Genomic DNA, 21,133 nt, shown 5'->3' with positions numbered 1-21,133 from the left:
TCCCCCCCCCACCCAGCGTCACTTCCGCTTCCGGTCCCGCCTCCCCCGCACCACACACGCGGAGCCGCCCCGGCGCGCGCTGCCGCCGCCGCCGCCGCTGATTGGCAAGCGACGATTGGGCGGGGCTAAAGGTACCGGCGGGCGCTGATTGGCTGCGGGGAGGAGTTGGGGGGGGTGGTGTGGAAAAGGCACCGCTGATTGGTCCCGGTTCTGAGGACGGAGAGCGCTGATTGGCTCCGGTTTGGGATTGGGCGGGTGATGGATTGGGCGTCTCGTGGTCAACGCGGCCGCTGATTGGCTCCGGTTCTGAGCGCGGCGGCCGCTGATTGGCTCCGGTTTGGGGTTGAGCGGACGCTGATTGGTCGCCTCGTGGTCACGGCAGCCGCTGATTGGCTCCGGTTTGGGTCCCTGGGGGAGCGGATTGGCCGCGTCATAGTCACGGCGGAAGCCGATTGGCTCCGGTTCGGGCCTCAGCGGACGCTGATTGGCCGCCTCATAACCACCTCGGCCGCTGATTGGCTCCGGTTTGGGCCCCTTTAGACCGATTGGCCGCCTCGTGGCTCCGGCGGCCGCTGATTGGCTCCGGTTTTGTCCCCTGCGGACGCTGATTGGTCGCCTCGTGGCCCCCGCGGCCGCTGATTGGCTCTGGTTTGTGCCCCTTTAGACGCTGATTGGCCGCCTCGTAGCCACGGCGGGCTCTGATTGGCCGCTGCTCCCCTTCGCCGCCGCGTGATTGGCCGATTCAAACGCGGCGCCGCGCCGGTTCCCAGGGCAACGCGATCGCTGATTGGCTCCGAGGACGGGGCGGGGGGCGGGACTTTGCGCTGATGCCAATCTCCCTTTCCCAGGGGGCGGAGCTTGAGCCGGAGGGGGCGTGGCCAGACGCCTGTGTCCTGGGCTGTGGGGGCGGAGCCTGAGGCCCAGGTGGGCGTGGCCTGAGGCGAAGGGGGCGTGGCCTGAGGCGATGCCGAAGCGCAGTAAGAAGGAGGCGGCCGAGGGCGACGCGGGGGAGGAGGGTGAGTCGCTCCCAGTATGGACCAGTATAAACCAGTATGGACCGGTACTGGCCACTCCCCTTCCCAGTGCCCCTGTATCCCCTCCCAGTACCCCCCAGTCACCTCCCAGTTCTCCCAACCACTCTCCCAGCCCTTCTCAGTGACCCCCCCAGTTCCCTCCCAGTTCACCAATATCCTCTCCCAGTATCTTCCAGTTCCCTCCCAGTTCCTCCCAGTTCCCCCTAACCCCCTCCCAGTCCCCTCCCGGTGCTTCTCAGTCTCTCCCAGTAACCTTGAAGCCCCTCCCAGTTCCTCCCAGTCTCCCCAAACCCCCTCCCAGTTCCCCCAAACCCCCTCCCAGTTCCTCCCACTGCCCCCAAACCCCCTCCCAGTGCCCCCAGTCCCTCCCAGCACCCCTGAACCCCCTCCCAGTCCCTCCCAGTTCCAGTCCCCCCAAATCCCCTCCCAGTCCCTCCCAGCGCTCCCAAACCCCCTCCCAGTGCCCCCCAACCCCCTCCCAGTCCCTCCCAGTTCCTCCCAGTGCCCCCCAACACCCTCCCAGTCCCCCCAAATCCCCTCCCAGTCCCTCCCAGCATCCCTGAATCCCCCCCCCCAGTGCCCTGCAAGTGCCCCCCAGTCCCTCCCACTGCCCCAAAACCCCCTCCCAGTTCCTCCCAGTGCCCCCCAAACCCCTCCCAGTTTCTCCCAGTCTCCCCAACCCCACTCCTAGTCCCCTCCCAGTGCCCCCCAGTCCCTCCCAACACCCCTGAAACCCCTCCCAGTGTCCCCCAACCCCCTCCCAGTCCCTCCTAGTGACCGTGAACCCCTTTCCCAGTTCCTCCCAGTCCCTCCCAGTTCCTCCCAGTGCCCCCCAACACCCTCCCAGTCCCCCCAAATCCCCTCCCAGTCCCTCCTAGTGACCGTGAACCCCTTTCCCAGTCCCTCCCAGTCCCTCCCAGTGCCCCCCAACCCCCTCCCAGTCCCTCCCAGTTCCTCCCAGTGCCCCCCAACACCCTCCCAGTCCCCCCAAATCCCCTCCCAGTCCCTCCTAGTGACCGTGAACCCCTTTCCCAGTCCCTCCCAGTCCCTCCCAGTGCCCCCCAACCCCCTCCCAGTCCCTCCCAGTTCCTCCCAGTGCCCCCCAACCCTCTCCCAGTTCCTCCCAGTTTCTCCCAGTCTCCCCAACCCCACTCCTAGTCCCCTCCCAGTGCCCCCCAGTCCCTCCCAACACCCCTGAAACCCCTCCCAGTGTCCCCCAACCCCCTCCCAGTCCCTCCTAGTGACCGTGAACCCCTTTCCCAGTCCCTCCCAGTCCCTCCCAGTAACCCCCAGTCCCCCTTCCCAGCAGGTCGCCGTCCCCCCAAGGCGGGTCGGGAGGATTCGGGGGCCCCCTACGAGGATCCCCCCCCCCGTGAGGTCACCCCGGGGGGGCAACGCTTCACCCTCAAAGTCACCTCCTGGAACGTCGACGGGTTGAGGGCCTGGGTGCGCAAAGGGGGGCTACAGGTAAGGGGGGGCCCCCCCGCACCCCCAAAACGAGGCTGGGGACCCCCAAAAACCCCCAAAATCCCCCCAAAAACGGGGGCTCGGGGGCCTCAAAATTGGCTCAAAATGAGCATCGGGGGGGGGGGGGGGGGAATGTGGAATATATCCCTCAAAATGGCCGCCGGGGGATCGTAACTCGCACAAAATGGCGGCTGGGGGACGGGGGACCCCAAAAAAATCTCTGGAACCCCCAAAAATGGGCTCTGGGGACCCCAAAATGTTCAAAAATTGACCCAAAATGGGTGTAGGGGGGGGGCATGTAATCCCTACAAAATGGCGGCCGGGGGTTCGTGACCCCCACAAAATGGCGGCTGGAAGGTTTTGGGGGGGGGGCCCTGGGATACCCCAAAATGGCGCCTGGGGCATTGGGGGGACCCCAAAATACCCAGAACCGCCCCGAAAAATAAGATCTGGGGACCCCAAAATGCCCCGAATCCCCCCCAAAATGGGCTTGGGGGGGCCCCAAATCCCCCCAAAAATGAGGCCCAAGGGTTGGGGGGACGGCAAAATCCCCCCCAAAATTGGATCTGGGGGTGCTAAATCCCCCCAAAAATGGGGCTTAGGTTTTGGGGGGAACCTTGTGACCCCCCAAAAATGGGTCCTGGGGGGGGGCGTGACCCCCAAAAATTAACTCTGGGGGCTCAAAACTCCCCAAAAATCGGACCCAGGGGTCTGGGGGGGCCCCAAAAAAAACCCCCAAAAATGGCATTTGGGGACCCAAAACCCCCCAAAAATGGGGCGCAGGGGTTGGGGGGGGGCTCAACCCCCCAAAAAATGACATTTGGGGCCCCAAAACCCCCCAAAAAATGGGTTCTGGGGGCCCCAAAAATTGGATCTAGAACCCTAAAAATCCCCCCGAAATGCGTCCCAGGGGTCTGGGGGGGGCCCCAAAATTGGCTCATGGGGCCCCAAAAATGGGCTGGGTGGGCCCCAAAACTCCTCAAAAATGGGGCTTAGATTTTGGGGGGACCCTTGTGACCCCCCAAAAATGACATTTGGGGCCCCAAACCCCCCAAAAAATGGGCTCCGGGGGCCCCAAAAATTGACTCTGGGGGCTCAAAACTCCCCAAAAATCGGACCCTGGGATCTGGGGGGGCCCCAAAAAAAAACCCCAAAAATGGCATTTGGGGACCCAAAACCCCCCAAAAATGGGGCGCAGGGGTTGGGGGGGGGCTCAACCCCCCAAAAAATGACATTTGGGGACCCAAAACCCCCCAAAAATGGGTTCTGGGGGCCCCAAAAATTGGATCTAGAACCCTAAAAATCCCCCCAAAATGCGTCCCAGGGGTCTGGGGGGGGCCCCAAAATTGGCTCATGGGGCCCCAAAAATGGGCTGGGGGGGCCCCAAAACTCCTCAAAAATGGGACTTAGGTTTTGGGGGGACCCTTGTGACCCCCCAAAAATGACATTTGGGGCCCCAAACCCCCCAAAAAATGGGCTCCGGGGGCCCCAAAAATTGACTCTGGGGGCTCAAAACTCCCCAAAAATCGGACCCTGGGATCTGGGGGGGCCCCAAAAAAAAACCCCAAAAATGGCATTTGGGGACCCAAAACCCCCCAAAAATGGGGCGCAGGGGTTGGGGGGGGGCTCAACCCCCCAAAAAATGACATTTGGGGACCCAAAACCCCCCAAAAATGGGTTCTGGGGGCCCCAAAAATTGGATCTAGAACCCTAAAAATCCCCCCAAAATGCGTCCCAGGGGTCTGGGGGGGGCCCCAAAATTGGCTCGGGGGGCCCCAAAAATGGGCTGGGGGGGGCCCAAAACTCCTCAAAAATGGGGCTTAGATTTTGGGGGGAACCTTGTGACCCCCCAAAAATGACATTTGGGTCCCCAAACCCCCCAAAAATGGGTTCTAGGAGCCCCAAAAATTGGATCTAGAACCCTAAAAATCCCCCCAAAATGCGTCCCAGGGGTCTGGGGGGGGCCCCAAAACTCCCCCAAAATTTACCCAAGGGGGGGCCCCAAAAATAATTCCCAGAGGTCTGGGGGGGGGGGGGGTCCCCAAAACTGAGTTCTAGACCCCCCAAACCGCCTAAAAACGGGTTATTGGGTCGCCAATTTTTTTTTTTTATAATTTTTAATTTTTATTTATTTTAATAATTATTTTTTTTTTTGGGGGGGGGTGTCCTTACCCCCCCCCCCCTCGCAGTGGGTGCAGGAAGAGGCCCCCGACGTTTTGTGCCTCCAGGAGACCAAATGTGGGGGGCCCGCGGTGCCCCCCGAAGTTCGGGCCCTCCCCGGCCTCCCCCACCAGTTCTGGGCCAGCCCCGAGGGACGACCCGGCTACAGCGGCGTCGGGCTACTGGCCCGCCACGAGCCCCTCAGCGTCACCTACGGCATCGGTGAGAACCGACCCCCCCCCCCCGGGACCCCCAAAACCCCCCCCGGGACCCCAAAATCCTCCCCCGGGCCCCCCAAGTTCTCTCAAGGCTTCAAATTGCTCTTTGAGGGACCTAGAACCTTTAGAATGGGCCCAAAATTGGGTGAAATTGCCCCAAAATTCCCTCTCAGGACCCCCCCTTACCTATAGGTGACCCCCAGATCTGCCCCGGGACCCCCAAAACCCCCCACGGGACCCCAAAATCCCCCCCCCGGGACCCCCAAGTTCTCCCAGGGCTTCAAATTGCTCCTTGAGGGACCTAGAACCTTCGTAACGGCCCCAAAATTTGGCAAAATTGCCCCAAAAAACCACTTTAGGACCCTCAAGTGATTCTTGGGACCCCAAAATCCCCCCCCGGGACCCCCAAAACCCCCCAGGGACCCCCAAAATCCCACCACGGGACCCCAAAATCCCCCCCCCGGGCCCCCCAAGTTCTCCCAGGGCTTCAAATTGCTCCTTGAGGGATCTAGAACCTTTAGAATGGGCCCAAAATTGGGTGAAATTGCCCCAAAATTCCCTCTCAGGACCCCCCCTTACACATAGGTGACCCCAAAACCCCCCCCGGGACCCCCAAAACCCCCCCCGGGACCCCAAAATCCTCCCCCGGGCCCCCCAAGTTCTCTCAAGGCTTCAAATTGCTCCTTGAGGGACCTAGAACCTTCATAACGGCCCCAAAATTGGGTAAAATTGCCCCAAAAATCCACTTTAGGACCCTCAAGTGATTTTTGGGACCCCAAAATCCCCCCCCCGGGACCCCCAAAACCCCCCAGGGACCCCCAAAATCCCCCCACGGGACCCCAAAATCCCCCCCTGGGCCCCCCAAGTTCTCTCAAGGCTTCAAATTGCTCCTTGAGGGACCTAGAACCTTCGTAACGGCCCCAAAATTGGGTGAAATTGCCCCAAAATTCCCTCTCGGGACCCTCAAATCCCCCCCCCCAGGACCCCAAAGTGCCCCCCCGGGACCCCCAAATCCCCCCTTGCCCCCCACTTTTCTTCAGTAGCCCCCAGTTACCTCCCAGTTGCCCCCAGTTGCCTTCCAATGACTTTAATTGCCCCCTAGTTGCCCCCTAATTAACTTAATTGCCCCACAACTGCCCCCAGTTCCCCCCCAGTTGCCCCCCAGTCGCCCCCAGTCACCCCCCAATTGCCCCAGTACCCCCTAAATCGCCTCCCCAGTTGCTCCCAGTCACCCCCCAATTGCCCCTATTCATCCCCCAGTAGCCCCCAATTGCCCCCTAGTCACCCCTCCAATTGCCCCTAGTCGCCCTCAGTCGCCCCCCAATCGCCCCAGTCACCCCCAGTAGCCCTAGTCACCACCCAATTGCCCCCAGTCCCACCCAATTACCCCCAGTCACCCCCCAATTGCCCCTGGTAACCCCCAGTTGCCCCCCAATTACCCCCAGTCACCTCCAGTTACCCCAGTCACCCCCTAATTGCCCCCAGTCGCCCCCCAGTCGCCCCCAATTTCCCCCCAATTGCCCCCAGTCGCCCCCCAATTGCCCCCAGTCACCCCCCAGTCGCCCCCAGTCCCCAGTTGCCCCCCAATTACCCCCAGTCACCTCAGTCACCCCCCAATTGCCCCCAGTCACCCCCCAATCGCCCCTGGCAACCCCCAGTTGCCCCCCAGTCCCCCCCAGTCGCCCCAGTCACCCCCCAGTTCCCCTAGTCACCCCCCAATCGCCCCTGGTAACCCCCAATTTCCCCCCAATTGCCCCCAGTCACCCCCCAATTGCCCCCAATCACCCCCCAATCGCCCCTGGTAACCCTCAGTCACCCCCCAATTACCCCCATTCACCCCCCAATTGCCCCCAGTCACCCCCCAATCGCCCCTGGCAACCCCCAGTTGCCCCCCAGTCCCCCCCAGTCGCCCCAGTCACCCCCCAGTTCCCCTAGTCACCCCCCAATCGCCCCTGGTAACCCCCAATTTCCCCCCAATTGCCCCCAGTCACCCCCCAATCGCCCCCAATCACCCCCCAATCGCCCCTGGTAACCCTCAGTCACCCCCCAATTACCCCCATTCACCCCCCAATTGCCCCCAGTCACCCCCCAATCGCCCCTGGCAACCCCCAGTTGCCCCCCAGTCCCCCCCAGTCGCCCCAGTCCCTCCCCAGTTCCCCTAGTCACCCCCCAATCGCCCCTGGTAACCCCCAATTTCCCCCCAATTGCCCCCAGTCACCCCCCAATTGCCCCCAGTCACCCCCCAATCGCCCCTGGCAACCCCCAGTTGCCCCCCAGTCCCCCCCAGTCGCCCCAGTCACCCCCCAGTTCCCCTAGTCACCCCCCAATCGCCCCTGGTAACCCCCAATTTCCCCCCAATTGCCCCCAGTCACCCCCCAATCGCCCCCAATCACCCCCCAACCACCCCTGGCAACCCCCAGTTGCCCCCCAGTCCCCCCCAGTCGCCCCAGTCACCCCCCAGTTCCCCTAGTCACCCCCCAATCGCCCCTGGTAACCCCCAATTTCCCCCCAATTGCCCCCAATCACCCCCCAATTGCCCCCAATCACCCCCAATCGCCCCCCAGTCACCCCCCCAGTCCCCCCCAGTCCCCCTTCCACTCACCCCCCACCCTCCCTTTTTCCCGCCTCCCCGCCAAGGCGACGAAGAGCACGACCGCGAAGGCCGAGTAGTGACGGCCGAATTTCCCGCCCTTTTCGTGGTGGCCGCCTACGTCCCCAACGCCGGGCGGGGATTGGTCCGTTTGGAATATCGTCAACGTTGGGACGTGGCTTTCCGTTCTTTCCTCACCCGATTGGACGCCCGGAAACCCGTGGCCCTTTGCGGTGACCTCAACGTTGCCCACGCCGAGATCGACCTCCGCCACCCCCGAGCCAATCGACGCTCGGCAGGTTTCACCCCGGAAGAGCGCGAAGGCTTCGGGGCCCTCTTGGAAACGGGTTTTCTCGATTCTTTCCGCCATCTTTACCCCGACGTCCCCCACGCTTACACCTTCTGGACGTACCTGGGGGGCGCCCGCGAGCGTAACGTGGGCTGGCGCCTCGATTATTTCGTCATTTCCCGACGTTTGGAAGGGGCCTTGTGCGACAGCAAGATCCGCTCCCGCGTGCTGGGCAGCGACCACTGTCCCATCACCCTCTACCTCGCCCTATAGCCCCCTTTCCCCTCCGGAATTAGCCGGAAATCCACTCAAAACGCCTCAAAAATTGGGTCTGGGGGAGGTTAGGGGGGGGATATGTGGGGTCAGGATGGTCTCGATAGGGTTTAATGGGCCAAAAATCCCTTCAAAATGCCCCAAAATTGGGTTGAGGTGACGTCATTGTGGTCTCTGTTGGGTCGTGGTGGTCTCGTCAACCCCAAATTGGCCAAAAATCCCCTCAGAATGCCCCAAAATTGGGTTGAGGTGACGTCATTGTGGTCTCTGTTGGGTCGTGGTGGTCTCGTCAACCCCAAATTGGCCAAAAATCCCCTCAAAATGCCCCAAAATTGGGTTGAGGTGACGTCATTGATGTCTATGTGGCATCACGATGGTCTCGTCAGGCTCTAGTGGGCCAAAAATCCCCCCAAAATGCCCCAAAATTTGGTCAAGATGATGTCATTGTGGTCTGGATGGTGTGAAGATGGGCTCATCAACCCCAAATTGGCCAAAAATCCCCCTAAAATGCCCCAAAATTGGGTTGAGGTGACGTCATCGTGGTCAATATGACCTTAGGATGGTCTCATCAACTCCTATTTTACCAGAAATCCCCCCAAAACGCCCCAAAATCGGGTTGAGGTGACGTCATCGTGGTCTCTGTTGGGTCGTGGTGGTCTCGTCAACCCCAAATTGGCCAAAAATCCCCTCAAAATGCCCCAAAATCGGGTTGGGGTGACGTCATTGTGGTCTCTGTTGGGTCGTGGTGGTCTCGTCAACCCCAAATTGGCCAAAAATCCCCTCAGAATGCCCCAAAATTGGGTTGAGGTGACGTCATCGATGTCTATGTGGCATCACAATGGTCTCGTCAGGCTCTAGTTGGCCAAAAATCCCCCCAAAATGCCCCAAAATTTGGTCAAGATGATGTCATTGTGGTCTGGATGGTGTCAAGATGGGCTCATCAACCCCAAATTGGCCAAAAATCCCCCTAAAATGCCCCAAAATTGGGTTGAGGTGACGTCATCGTGGTCAATATGACCTTAGGATGGTCTCATCAACTCCTATTTTACCAGAAATCCCCCCAAAACGCCCCAAAATCGGGTTGAGGTGACGTCATCGTGGTCTCTGTTGGGTCGTGGTGGTCTCGTCAACCCCAAATTGGCCAAAAATCCCCTCAGAATGCCCCAAAATTGGGTTGAGGTGACGTCATCGTGGTCTCTGTTGGGTCGTGGTGGTCTCGTCAACCCCAAATTGGCCAAAAATCCCCTCAAAATGCCCCAAAATTGGGTTGAGGTGACGTCATCGTGGTCTCTGTTGGGTCATGGTGGTCTCGTCAACCCCAAATTGGCCAAAAATCCCCTCAAAATGCCCCAAAATTGGGTTGAGGTGACGTCATCGTGGTCTCTGTTGGGTCGTGGTGGTCTCGTCAACCCCAAATTGGCCAAAAATCCCCCCAAAACGCCCCCAGATTCCCTCCCGGTGACGTCATCGCGCTCTGTGACACCGCCGTGACGTCATCAACCCTTTTTTAGCCTCAAAACCGCCCCCTCGGGTCCTGCCTCACCCCACACATTCCATAGGGCCCCCCCCAACGGAGCTGATGGGGCACCTACAGTCCCCCCCGGCCCCATAGATCCGCCCCCAGCCCCATAGACTTGTCCCTGGCCCTATAAATCCACCCCCCAGCCCCATAGATCCCCCCCCAGCCCCATAGATTTGGCCTTGGCCCTATAGATCCACCCCCCGGCCCCATAGATCCGCCCCCAGCCCCATAGATTTGGCCTCGGCCCTATAAATCCATCCCCCAGCCCCATAGATGTCCCCCAGCCCCACGGATCCGCCCCCAGCCCCATAGATTCCCCCCCCAGCCCCATAGATATGGCCCCAGCCCTATAAATCCCCCCCCCAGCCCCATAGTTCCCCCCCCAGCCCCATGGATCTGCCCCCAGCCCCATAGATCCAGCCCCATAGATCTCACCAGCCCCATAGATAGGGCCCCAGCCCTATAAATCCCCCCCCAGCCCCATAGAGCCCCCCCCAGCCCCATAGATTTGGCCCCGGCCCTATAGATCCCCCCCCCCAGCCCCATAGATCCACTCCCAGCCCCATAGATCTCAGCCCCATAGATTCCCCCCATAGATCCGCCCCCAGCCCCATAGATCCGCCTCCGGCCCCATAGACTCGTCCCCAGTCCCGCCATTGGTCCTCCCGACGCCCCCAGCCCCGCCCCCAGCCCCCCATAGGGCCCGGCGTAACCCTCAGGGATCCCCCCGCCCTTCCCCTCCCCCCCCCCCCATATATTTTTACCCCGCCCCCCCCCGCCGGGGGAGGGGCCAATAAAAACTGTCCTTGAATCGTGAGTCTTGGCCCCGCCCCCAAATCTTAGGGGGCGGGGCCGTTAATTAAATAGATCTATATAGGGGGAGGGGCCTATGTACAGCGGGGGCCTCCCCTCCCTCCACCCTCCTCCTTGAGCCAGGTGCATGCTGGGAAGGGAGGTGGGGTGGGGGGGCTGCCCCCTCGGCGTGTGGGCGGGGCCAGGTGCATGCTGGGAAAGGGGGAGGGCGGGGACAGCTCCCGGCGTGGGGGAGGGAGGGGAGCAAGATGGCCGATGTGCCGGAGGAGGAGGCGATCCAAGATGGCGGCCACTTTGGTGGGTCAATCCAAGATGGCTGCCAGGCGAGAAAGAGCGGATTCAAGATGGCTGCCAGCACGGTGGGTCCATCCAAGATGGCTGCCAGGCGAGAAAGAGCGGATTCAAGATGGCTGCCAACACGGTGAGTCAATCCAAGATGGCTGCCAGGCGAAAAAGAGCGGATTCAAGATGGCTGCCAGCACGGTGGGTCAATCCAAGATGGCTGCCAGGCGAGAAAGAGCAGATTCAAGATGGCTGCCAGCACGGTGGGTCAATCCAAGATGGCTGCCAGGCGAGAAAGAGCGGATTCAAGATGGCTGCCAGCACGGTGGGTCAATCCAAGATGGCTGCCAGGCGAGAAAGAGCGGATTCAAGATGGCTGCCAGCACGGTGGGTCAATCCAAGATGGCTGCCAGGCGAGAAAGAGCGGATTCAAGATGGCTGCCAGCACGGTGAGTCAATCCAAGATGGCTGCCAGGCGAGAAAGAGCAGATTCAAGATGGCTGCCAGCACGGTGGGTCAATCCAAGATGGCTGCCAGGCGAGAAAGAGCAGATTCAAGATGGCTGCCAGCACGGTGGGTCAATCCAAGATGGCTGCCAGGCGAAAAAGAGCGGATTCAAGATGGCTGCCAGCACGGTGGGTCAATCCAAGATGGCTGCCAGGCGAGAAAGAGCAGATTCAAGATGGCTGCCAGCACGGTGAGTCAATCCAAGATGGCTGCCAGGCGAGAAAGAGCAGATTCAAGATGGCTGCCAGCACGGTGGGTCAATCCAAGATGGCTGCCAGGCGAGAAAGAGCAGATTCAAGATGGCTGCCAGCACGGTGGGTCAATCCAAGATGGCTGCCAGGCGAAAAAGAGCGGATTCAAGATGGCTGCCAGCACGGTGGGTCAATCCAAGATGGCTGCCAGGCGAGAAAGAGCAGATTCAAGATGGCTGCCAGCACGGTGGGTCAATCCAAGATGGCTGCCAGGCGAGAAAGAGCAGATTCAAGATGGCTGCCAGCACGGTGGGTCAATCCAAGATGGCTGCCAGGCGAAAAAGAGCGGATTCAAGATGGCTGCCAGCACGGTGGGTCAATCCAAGATGGCTGCCAGGCGAGAAAGAGCAGATTCAAGATGGCTGCCAGCACGGTGGGTCAATCCAAGATGGCTGCCAGGCGAAAAAGAGCAGATTCAAGATGGCTGCCAGCACGGTGGGTCAATCCAAGATGGCTGCCAGGCGAGAAAGAGCGGATTCAAGATGGCTGCCACGACGGAAGGATTCATCCAAGATGGCCGCCACCCTGGTGACTCAATCCAAGATGGCTGCCAGGCCGGTGAGCCAATCCAAGATGGCCGCCGTGGTGGAAGGCTCCGCCCAAGATGGCCGCCAGGCGGGAAGGAGTCGGTCCAAGATGGCCGCCGCGCCGAAGGTTCCATCCAAGATGGCCGCCGCGCGCGGCCTTGGCGTGTCACAAGCGTGTTGGGGCGTGTCCTCGCGGGTCACGTGACCCGGGCGTGTCCCGGGTGTGTCACATGATCCACGCGTGTTCCAGGCGGGTCACGTGACCTAAGCGTGTCCTGGGTGTGTCACATGACCCAGGCATGTCACATGATTCACACGTGTCCCAGGTGGGTCACATGACCTAAGCGTGTTCCAGCCGTGTCACGTGACCCGAGCGTGTCCTGGGTGTGTCACATGACCCAAGCGTGTCCTGGGTGTCACATGATCCAAGCATGTCCCAGCCATGTCACATGTTCCAGCCGTGTCACATGACCCAAGCATGTTGCAGCCACGTCACGTGATGGAAGCATGTCCCGGCCGTGTCACGTGACCCAAGGGTGTCTCAGCTGTGACCCATGATGGAAGCATGTCGCAGGCATGTCACATGACGCAGGCATGTCCCAGCTGTCTCCTGTGACCCAAGCGTGTCCGAACCATGTCACGTGATGGAAGCATGTGCAAGGCATGTGCCATGATGCAGCCGTGTCCCAGCCATGTCACATGACCCAAGCGTGTTCCAGCCATGTCACATGACCCAAGCGTGTTCCAGCCGTGTCACGTGACTGAAGCATGACCCAGACATGTCACATGATTCACGCGTGTCCAAGCTGTGTCACATGACCCAAGCGTGTCCTAGCTGGGCCACATGTTGGAAGCATGTCCCAGGCGTGTCACATGATGCAGGCATGTCCCAGACGTGTCACATGGCTAAACATGTCCCAGCAATGTTACATGACCCAAGCATGTTTAGCTGCATCATGTGATGGAAGCGTGTCCCAGGCATGTCACATGACCCAGCACGTCCCAGCCATGTGACAGAAGTATGTCCCAGGCACGTCACATGAACTAAGCGTGTCCCAGCCATGTCACATGACCCAAGCATGTCCCACACGTGTCCCATGATGGAAGCATGTCCCGGCTGTGTCACATGACTCAAGCATGTCCCAGGCGTGTCTCATGACGGAAGCGTGTCCCAGATGCATCACATGACCCAAGCGTGTCCCAGCCACGTAACATGACAGAAGCATATCCCAGGCATGTCACATGACCTAAGCATGTCCCAGCTGTGTCACATGATGGCAGCATGTCCCGGCTGTGTCACATGACTCAAGCATGTCCCAGGCGTGTCTCATGATGGAAGCGTGTCCCAGATGCATCACATGACCTAAGCGTGTCCCAGCCACGTAACGTGACAGAAGCACGTCCCAGGCACGTCACATGACCTAAGCGTGTCCCAGCCACGTCACATGACCCAAGCATGTCCCAGGCGTGTCCCATGACGGAAGCGTGTCCCAGATGCGTCACATGACCTAAGCGTGTCCCGGCCGTATCACATGACCCAAGCGTTTCCCAGCCGCGTCACGTGACGGAAGCGTGTCCCGGGCGTGTCTCTCTCTCCCGTGCTCCGCCATGTTGTGGGCGTGGCCGGGGCGGGGCGCTCAGGCGCGGGGGGGGAGGGGCCGGCTGACCCGCACGCAGCCCCAATAGGCCGCTCGGAGCAGACACGCCCCCGCCCCCGCCCCCAGCAGCGCCCACCCCGCGTGGAGGGGCCGGAACCGCCGGGCGGGGCCCCACGTGCCCACCTGGGGGAGGGACCCAGGGCACACCAGTCCGGACCAGTCACCGCCCAGTGCCTCCCAGTACAGCCCAGTAACCTCCCAGTACCTCCCAGTACATCCCAGTGCCTCCCAGTACAGCCCAGTAACACCCCAGTGCCTCCCAGTAACCTCCCAGTGTCTCCCAGTACAGCCCAGTAACACCCCAGTGCCTCCCAGTAACCTCCCAGTGCCTCCCAGTACAGCCCAGTAAACTCCTAGTGCCTCCCAATAACCTCCTAGTGCGTCCCAGTACCTCCCAGTAACCTCCCAGTACAGCCCAGTAACACCCCAGTGCTCCCCAGTAACCTCCCAGTACCTCCCAGTGTCTCCCAGTACCTCCCAGTGTCTCCCAGTACAGCCCAGTAACACCCCAGTGCTCCCCAGTAACCTCCCAGTGCCTCCCAGTACCTCCCAGTGTCTCCCAGTACAGCCCAGTAACACCCCGGTGCCTCCCAGTAACCTCCCAGTGCCTCCCAGTACAGCCCAGTAACACCCCAGTGCTCCCCAGTAACCTCCCAGTACCTCCCAGTGTCTCCCAGTACCTCCCAGTGTCTCCCAGTACAGCCCAGTAACACCCCAGTGCCTCCCAGTAACCTCCCAGTGCCTCCCAGTACAGCCCAGTAACCTCCCAGTGCCTCCCAGTAACCTCCCAGTGTCTCCCAGTACAGCCCAGTAACACCCCAGTGCTCCCCAGTAACCTCCCAGTGCCTCCCAGTACCTCCCAGCGTCTCCCAGTACAGCCCAGTAACACCCCAGTGCCTCCCAGTACAGCCCAGTGTTTGCCAGTAACCTCCCAGTGCCTCCCAGTACAGCCCAGTAAACTCCTAGTGCCTCCCAATAACCTCCTAGTGCGTCCCAGTACCTCCCAGTAACCTCCCAGTACAGCCCAGTAACACCCCAGTGCCTCCCAGTACCACCCCAGTGCCTCCCAGTAACCTCCCATTGCCTCCCAAGAAAGCCCAGTAACCTCCCAGTGCCTCCCAGTACAGCCCAGCAACACTCTAGTGCCTCCCAGTAAATCCCACTAACCTCCCAGTACATCCCAGTAACCTCCCAGTGCCTCCCAGTACATCCCAGTAACCTCCCAGTGCCTCCCAGTACAGCCCAGTAACACCTCAGTGCCTCCCAGTAACCTCCCAGTGCCTCCCAGTACATCCCAGTAACCTCCCAGTACATGCCAGTAACCTCCCAGTGCCTCCCAGTACAGCCCAGTAACCTCCCAGTGCCTCCCAGTACATCCCAGTAATCTCCCAGTACATCCCAGTAACCCTCCAGTGCCTCCCAGTACATCCCAGTAACCTCCCAGTACATCCCAGTAACCTCCCAGTGCCTCCCAGTACATCCCAGTGCTTGCCAGTAACCTCCCAGTGCCTCCCAGTACAGCCCAGTAAGCTCCTAGTGTGTCCCAGTACCTCCCAGTACAGCGCAGTAACACCTCAGTGCCTCCCAGTAACCTCCCAGTGCCTCCCAGTACATCCCAGTAACCTCCCAGTACATGCCAGTAACCTCCCAGTGCCTCCCAGTACATCCCAGTAACCTCCCAGTACATGCCAGTAACCTCCCAGTGCCTCCCAGTACATCCCAGTAACCTCCCAGTACATCCCAGTAACCTCCCAGTGCCTCCCAGTACATGCCAGTAACCTCCCAGTACATCCCAGTACACCCCAGTAACCTCCCAGTACATCCCAATAACCTCCCAGTGCCTCCCAGTACATCCCAGTAACCTCCCAGTACATGCCAGTAACCTCCCAGTGCCTCCCAGTACATCCCAGTGCCTCCCAGTAACCTCCCAGTGCCTCCCAGTACACCCCAGTAACCTCCCAGTACACCCCAGTAACCTCCCAGTACACCCCAGTACACCCCAGTAACCTCCCAGTACATCCCAGTAACCTCCCAGTGCCTCCCAGTACACCCCAGTAACCTCCCAGTACACCCCAGTAACCTCCCAGTACACCCCAGTAACCTCCCAGTGCCTCCCAGTACACCCCAGTAACCTCCCAGTACATCCCAGTAACCTCCCAGTGCCTCCCAGCACAGCCCAGTACCACCCCAGTCCCTCCCAGTGCCGCCCCCTTACCCCCCACCCCCTTTAGTCTGCCCCCAAGCCCCGCCCACTCCCTCCCCCCGGCAGGAAGCCCCGCCCCCCAGCCGGAAGCCCCGCCCCTCACCGCCAGCCCGGCGGCCGCCCCGGCCATCAGCAGCGCCAGCAGGAGGCAGCAGAGGCAGCGTCGCCGTGGAAACCGGCGGCCAATGGCGGAGCTGGAAAAGAGCGGGAACCCGGAAGTGGGCGGGGCTTAGCGCCGCAAAGGGGGGCGGGGCTAAAAGCGGGACAGAATTAAAGGGGCGGGGCCACTTACACCTTGCGGCAGTGGGGGCAGCGGGCCAGGGTGCGGTCGGGAAGCTCCGCCCACTGCGGGGAAAGGGGGCGTGGTCACAGAAGAGGCGTGGGCTCAGCCGCCCGTTGGCCACGCCCCCTCTCTGCTAAGCCACGCCCCCCCCGGCCTATATTTAGGGGCTTCAGATGGGATTGGGGGGGGGGGGTGTGGTGATGGAGGGGGCGTGGCCTCAGCGATGGGGCGGGGCTTGAGTAAAAGGGGTGTGGCTTGGCCCTAAGAGGGTGTGGCTTAACTAGGGGGCGGAGCCTTGTCGTAAAGGGGGCGGGGCCTTCCCCTATGGGGTTTAAAGGCGCAATGATGCAAAAGGAAGGGGCGGGGCTTTGCGCGGGGGGGCGTGGCTTGGAGTAAAGGGGCGTGGCTTGGCCCAAATGGGACGTGGCTTGGCCCGAAGTGGGCGGGGCTTAAATCGAGGGCGGGGCTTCTCTTAAAGGGGTGGGGCCTCCCCCTCCCCCAGGGCACAAATTATGGTGAAGTGACACCCAGGGAGGGGCGTGGCTTGTCCCAGAGTGGGCGGGGCTTGTCCCCAATGGGGCGGGGCCTATGTTGGGGGCGTGGCTTCTCTTAAAGGGACAGGGCCTGGGATCTCTGAGGCGCAAATTAAGGGGCGGTGACACCCGGGTAGGGGGCGTGGCTTGGCCTAAAGGGGTGTGACTCGCCCCCGAGGGGGCGTGGCTTCTCCTAATGTGGGCGGGGCTCATCTCATGGGCGTGGCTTCTCTTAAAGGGGCAGGGCCTCCCCTCTCTAGGGCTCAGATTAAGGGGCAGTGACAGACTGGGAGGGGGCGTGTCTTGGCCTAAAGGGGCGTGGCTTGTTCCCGAGGGGGTGTGGCTTGTCCCAAAGGGGGCGGGGCTTTCTCGGGGGGCGTGTCCTACCAGGAAGGGGCCCCCGCAGTGGGCGCAGAGCACCCGGACGCCGCCGGGGGGGGGGTCGGGGCTGGGGGCTCCCGCCTGGACGGGGCCCAGGTTGATGATTCGCTTACTGGGAGGAACTGGGTTATACTGGGAAAGGGGAGGGGGGAGGAGGGGGAGCCCCGGGGCTGGGGCTCCGCCTCCTCCCAGTAACACACACACGTACGGGCCAGTATAAACCAGTGCTCCCCCCCAGAGCTTCCCAGTCGTCTCTTGAATGGTGTGAAGTTTTTCCCAGTACATCCCAGTATATCCCAGTTATCCAATAACCCCTCCCAGTGTCACCCACGTCCTTCCCAGTACAGCCCAATGCCCAATAACCCCTCCCAATGCATCCCAGTGCCCTCCCAGTACACCTCAACATGCTCCCAGTCCCTCCCAGTGCCCAACAACCCCTCCCAATAGATCCCAGTTCCCTCCCAGTATATGCCAGCGCCCCAATAACCCCTCCCACTTCCCTCCCAGTACATCCCAGTACCCCAAAACCCCTCCCAGTGCCCGATAATACCTCCCAGTTCCCTCCCAGTGCCATTCCAGTACACCCCAGTGTCCTCCCAGTCCCTCTCAGCAGCCAATAACCCGTCCCAGTTCCCTTCCAGTTCCCTTCCAGCACAACCCAGTACCCTCCAAGTCCCTCCCAGTGCCCCAGTAGCCCCTCCCAGTGCCCAATAACTCCTCCCAATACATCCCAGTGTCCTCCCAGTACATGCCCATACCCAGTAACCCCTCCCAGTTCCCTCCCAACACCCTCCCAGTACGTGCCAGTATTCTCCCAGTCCCTCCTAGTGCCCAATAACCCCTCCCAGTTCCCTCCCAGTGCCCAATAACCCCTCCCAGTCCCCTCCCAGTGCCCAATACCCCCTCCCAGTCCCCTCCCAGCGCCCAATAACCCCTCCCAGTTCCCTCCCAGCGCCCAATAACCCCTCCCAGTTCCCTCCCAGTGCCCAATAACCCCTCCCAGTTCCCTCCCAGCGCCCAATAACCCCTCCCAGTTCCCTCCCAGTGCCCAATAACCCCTCCCAGTCCCCTCCCAGTGCCCAATACCCCCTCCCAGTTCCCTCCCAGTGCCCAATACCCCCTCCCAGTTCCCTCCCAGTGCCCAATAACCCCTCCCAGTTCCCTCCCAGTGCCCAATAACCCCTCCCAGTCCCCTCCCAGCGCCCAATAACCCCTCCCAGTTCCCTCCCAGTGCCCAATAACCCCTCCCAGTCCCCTCCCAGTGCCCAATACCCCCTCCCAGTGCCCTCCCAGTGCCCAATAACCCCTCCCAGTCCCCTCCCAGCGCCCAATAACCCCTCCCAGTTCCCTCCCAGTGCCCAATAACCCCTCCCAGTTCCCTCCCAGTGCCCAATAACCCCTCCCAGTTCCCTCCCAGCGCCCAATAACCCCTCCCAGTTCCCTCCCAGTGCCCAATACCCCCTCCCAGTTCCCTCCCAGCGCCCAATAACCCCTCCCAGTGCCCTCCCAGTGCCCAATACCCCCTCCCAGTTCCCTCCCAGTGCCCAATAACCCCTCCCAGTCCCCTCCCCAGTCCCTCCCAGTGCTCCCAGACCCCTCCCAGTGCCTCCCAGTCTGACCAGTACGGCCGGGGGCAGGCGATGCGCTGGGACGAGGCCTTGCAGACCAGGAGGCAGTTGCAGGGGCACCGCACGTACTTCTTCCCGCCGGGGGCCGTGCGGATTGGCTGCCGGGGGGGTGGGTGGGTGGGACGAGGGGCGGGGCTTGTGGCCACAAACCCCGCCCACCACCCCACCATCCCCAAAGCCCCACCCGCTTTAAGCTCCGCCTCCTTTAGGCCCTGCGCGTCGTCATCCCCCCCCCCGCAAGTCCCGCCCCCTCTCAACCCCCTCCCTAAGCCACGCCCATACACCCCCTTAGGCCACGCCCCCTCAAACACGCGCCCAGGCCCCGCCCCCTCCATGACAGCCCAGGCCACGCCCCCTAAGTCTTTAAGCTCCGCCCCTCAACGCCCTCCCCAGCCACCTAGTCTCTAAGCCCCACCCCTACAGGCCACGCCCCCTCCACCCTGCCAAACAAGCCACGCCCCCACGCCCTTGAGGCCACACCCCCAAATCCCACCCACCGTCCCCCTCCCTCTAAGCCCCGCCCACAGCCCCCTGCGTACCCCACGCCCCATCCATACGCCCCTCGGGCCACGCCCCCACCCTCAGGCCACGCCCCCAAGCCACACACACGACTCCCACCCCTTTAAGCTCCGCCCCTTTAAGCCCCTCCCCGTGCTCCTCAAGCGGAGGCCCCCCCTTAGGCCACGCCCCCTAAGCACCACCCCCTTTGAGACCCGCCCCATCAAGCCCCACCCATCTCCTCTCCGAGGCCACGCCCCCTCCCCTCACCCCAAGCCCCGCCCCACGCTCCCTTAGGCCACGCCCCCTCCATTCCCACCCCTCAGGCCTTTTGCCCCCAAGCCCCACCCACCAGCCCACGCCCCCTCTAAGCCCCGCCCCTACACCTCAAGCCACGCCCTTAGCCCTCGGCCCATGCCTGCAAGCCCCGCCCACCACCCAAGCCCCGCCCCCTCACCGTGGCCTCCCCGCATCCCCCGCACTTGACCACGTGCTGGTGGGTTTTGCCCTCGACGCTGATTGGCCGCTGGCAGACGCGACAGGTGACGGCCGGCCCCGCCCCTCCCTCCGGGCTGCCCAATGGCGAGTAAGGGGGCGGGGCCTCGCCCGGTAACACAGCCGCTGGCCCCGCCCCTGTGGTCCCTGGCAAGGAGACGGATACGGGGGGAGGGCGGAGCAGGGGAGTGAGACCACGCCCCTCCCCACAAAGCCACGCCCACCCTTAGGACAGGGCCTCAATATTCCACAAGCTCCGCCCCTTCCCCGCAGAGCCCCTCTCCGCCCCAGCAAGCCCCGCCCCCTCACCCTTTAAGCCCCTCCCACGCCCCAGGCCCTGCCCCACCTCCCCACAAGCCCCGCCCACCATTAGACCACGCCCGAACGGGCCCCAAGCCCCACCCCCTCATAAGCCCTGCCCCTCACCCCCAGAGCCACTCCCACTTTCAAGCCCCGCCCCTCACCGGGCAAGCCCCTCCCACACACCCACAAGCCCCTCCCACCCTCAGGCCACGCCCAAACAGCCTCCAAGCCCCGCCCACTCACCCCTCCGAGCCCCTCCCACCCATCAAGCCCCGCCCCACAGCCCTTAAGCCACACCCCTTCCCCCAAAGCCACGCCCACCCCTCAAGCCCCACCCATCTCCCCTTAAGCCACGCCCCTTTCCCGGGGCCCCGCCCCGCCCCCCTCAAGCCACGCCCCTTCCCCGAGCTCCTCCCCACCCTCAAGCTCCGCCCCTCACCCCTGAAGCCACGCCCCTTCCCTCTCCAGCCCCGCCCAGTCGCCCTTTAAGCCCCTCCCACCGCCGCTCAGGCCCCGCCCCTCACTCACCCCCCCCCGCCGCTCCCCCCGCTCCGGGGCCCGGCCCCGCCTCCACCGGCAGCAGCGGCGAGCGCTCCCCGTCCGCCATGACACCGCGCCGACACGCCCCCCGCCCTCCCATTGGCCCGCCCGCCTCACGTGACCCCGCCCCTCCCCTCGCCACCGCCCGGCGACCGCCCTTCGCTCCCTTGCCGCGCTCCCATTGGCTCAACGGGCCTCACGTGACCACGCCCCCACCCTCCCCGTCCCGGCGCCGTTGCCAGGCGACCGCGCTTCCTCTCCCTTCCCGCGCTCCCATTGGTCGGCTCCCGTCACGTGACAACCCCTCCCCTCCCGCCGCCGTTGCCGGGCGACCGCCCCCTCCCGCCCTCCCCTCTCCTCCCGCGCTCCCATTGGCTCACGTACCTCACGTGACCCCTCCCCTCCCCTGCGCCGTTGCCGGGCGACCGCCCTCCGCTCCCGACCCGCGCTCCTATTGGCTCGTTCGTCTCACGTGACCGCCTTCCTTTTTCCCCTCCCCGTTGCCAGGCGACCGCCCCACCCCGGGGCACTTCCGCTTCCTTCCTCGCTCTCCCATTGGCTCACCCTCCTCACGTGACCCTCCCCTCGCCTTCTGATTGCCTTCTCTCCCTTCCTCACGCTCCTATTGGTCCGCCCCCCTCACATGACCACGCCCCTTTCCCCCCCTCCTCCCCGCCG

At 62.5% G+C, this 21,133-nt stretch overlaps 2 protein-coding genes across 8 annotated transcripts; one reads left to right on the top strand and one right to left on the bottom strand.

Moving 5' to 3' along the window:
* The first annotated feature begins 25 nt into the window (after positions 1 to 25).
* APEX1 (apurinic/apyrimidinic endodeoxyribonuclease 1) lies at positions 26 to 10,319 on the top strand. Of its 5 annotated transcripts, none has more exons than XR_012635461.1 (6): positions 26 to 131; positions 849 to 1,016; positions 2,341 to 2,501; positions 4,691 to 4,883; positions 7,517 to 8,187; positions 8,560 to 10,319. XR_012635461.1 is itself a non-coding variant. In XM_074931047.1 (5 exons), exons 2-5 carry the CDS (start codon positions 965 to 967, stop codon positions 8,029 to 8,031), a joined length of 921 nt encoding a protein of 306 aa, XP_074787148.1. In that variant the 5' UTR covers positions 26 to 131; positions 849 to 964; the 3' UTR covers positions 8,032 to 10,319. The 5 variants fall into 5 exon arrangements, 2 of the variants coding, with proteins under 2 accessions (XP_074787148.1, XP_074787150.1); XR_012635462.1 differs by having other exon boundaries at positions 7,517 to 8,373; positions 8,653 to 10,319; XR_012635463.1 differs by having other exon boundaries at positions 7,517 to 8,838; positions 9,118 to 10,319.
* Positions 10,320 to 12,134: 1,815 nt separating this feature from the next.
* PIP4P1 (phosphatidylinositol-4,5-bisphosphate 4-phosphatase 1) lies at positions 12,135 to 20,535 on the bottom strand. 3 transcript variants are annotated; one of them, XR_012635460.1, is made up of 8 exons: positions 20,444 to 20,535; positions 19,575 to 19,759; positions 18,611 to 18,717; positions 16,998 to 17,103; positions 16,087 to 16,139; positions 15,898 to 15,988; positions 13,355 to 13,714; positions 12,135 to 13,296 (listed from the first exon to the last, which is right to left on the bottom strand). XR_012635460.1 is itself a non-coding variant. In XM_074931045.1 (7 exons), exons 1-7 carry the CDS (start codon positions 20,520 to 20,522, stop codon positions 13,571 to 13,573), a joined length of 765 nt encoding a protein of 254 aa, XP_074787146.1. In that variant the 5' UTR covers positions 20,523 to 20,535; the 3' UTR covers positions 12,135 to 13,570. The 3 variants fall into 3 exon arrangements, 2 of the variants coding, with proteins under 2 accessions (XP_074787146.1, XP_074787147.1); XM_074931045.1 differs by having other exon boundaries at positions 12,135 to 13,714; XM_074931046.1 differs by having other exon boundaries at positions 12,135 to 13,714; positions 20,474 to 20,522.
* Positions 20,536 to 21,133: the final 598 nt, after the last annotated feature.

The sequence above is a fragment of the Athene noctua genome, chromosome 38 (assembly GCF_965140245.1).
Source record: "Athene noctua chromosome 38, bAthNoc1.hap1.1, whole genome shotgun sequence".
Taxonomy (NCBI): Eukaryota; Metazoa; Chordata; class Aves; order Strigiformes; family Strigidae; genus Athene; species Athene noctua.
The sequence above is the reverse complement of the archived record's forward strand: the minus strand, read 5'-3'. Positions and strand labels throughout refer to the sequence as shown.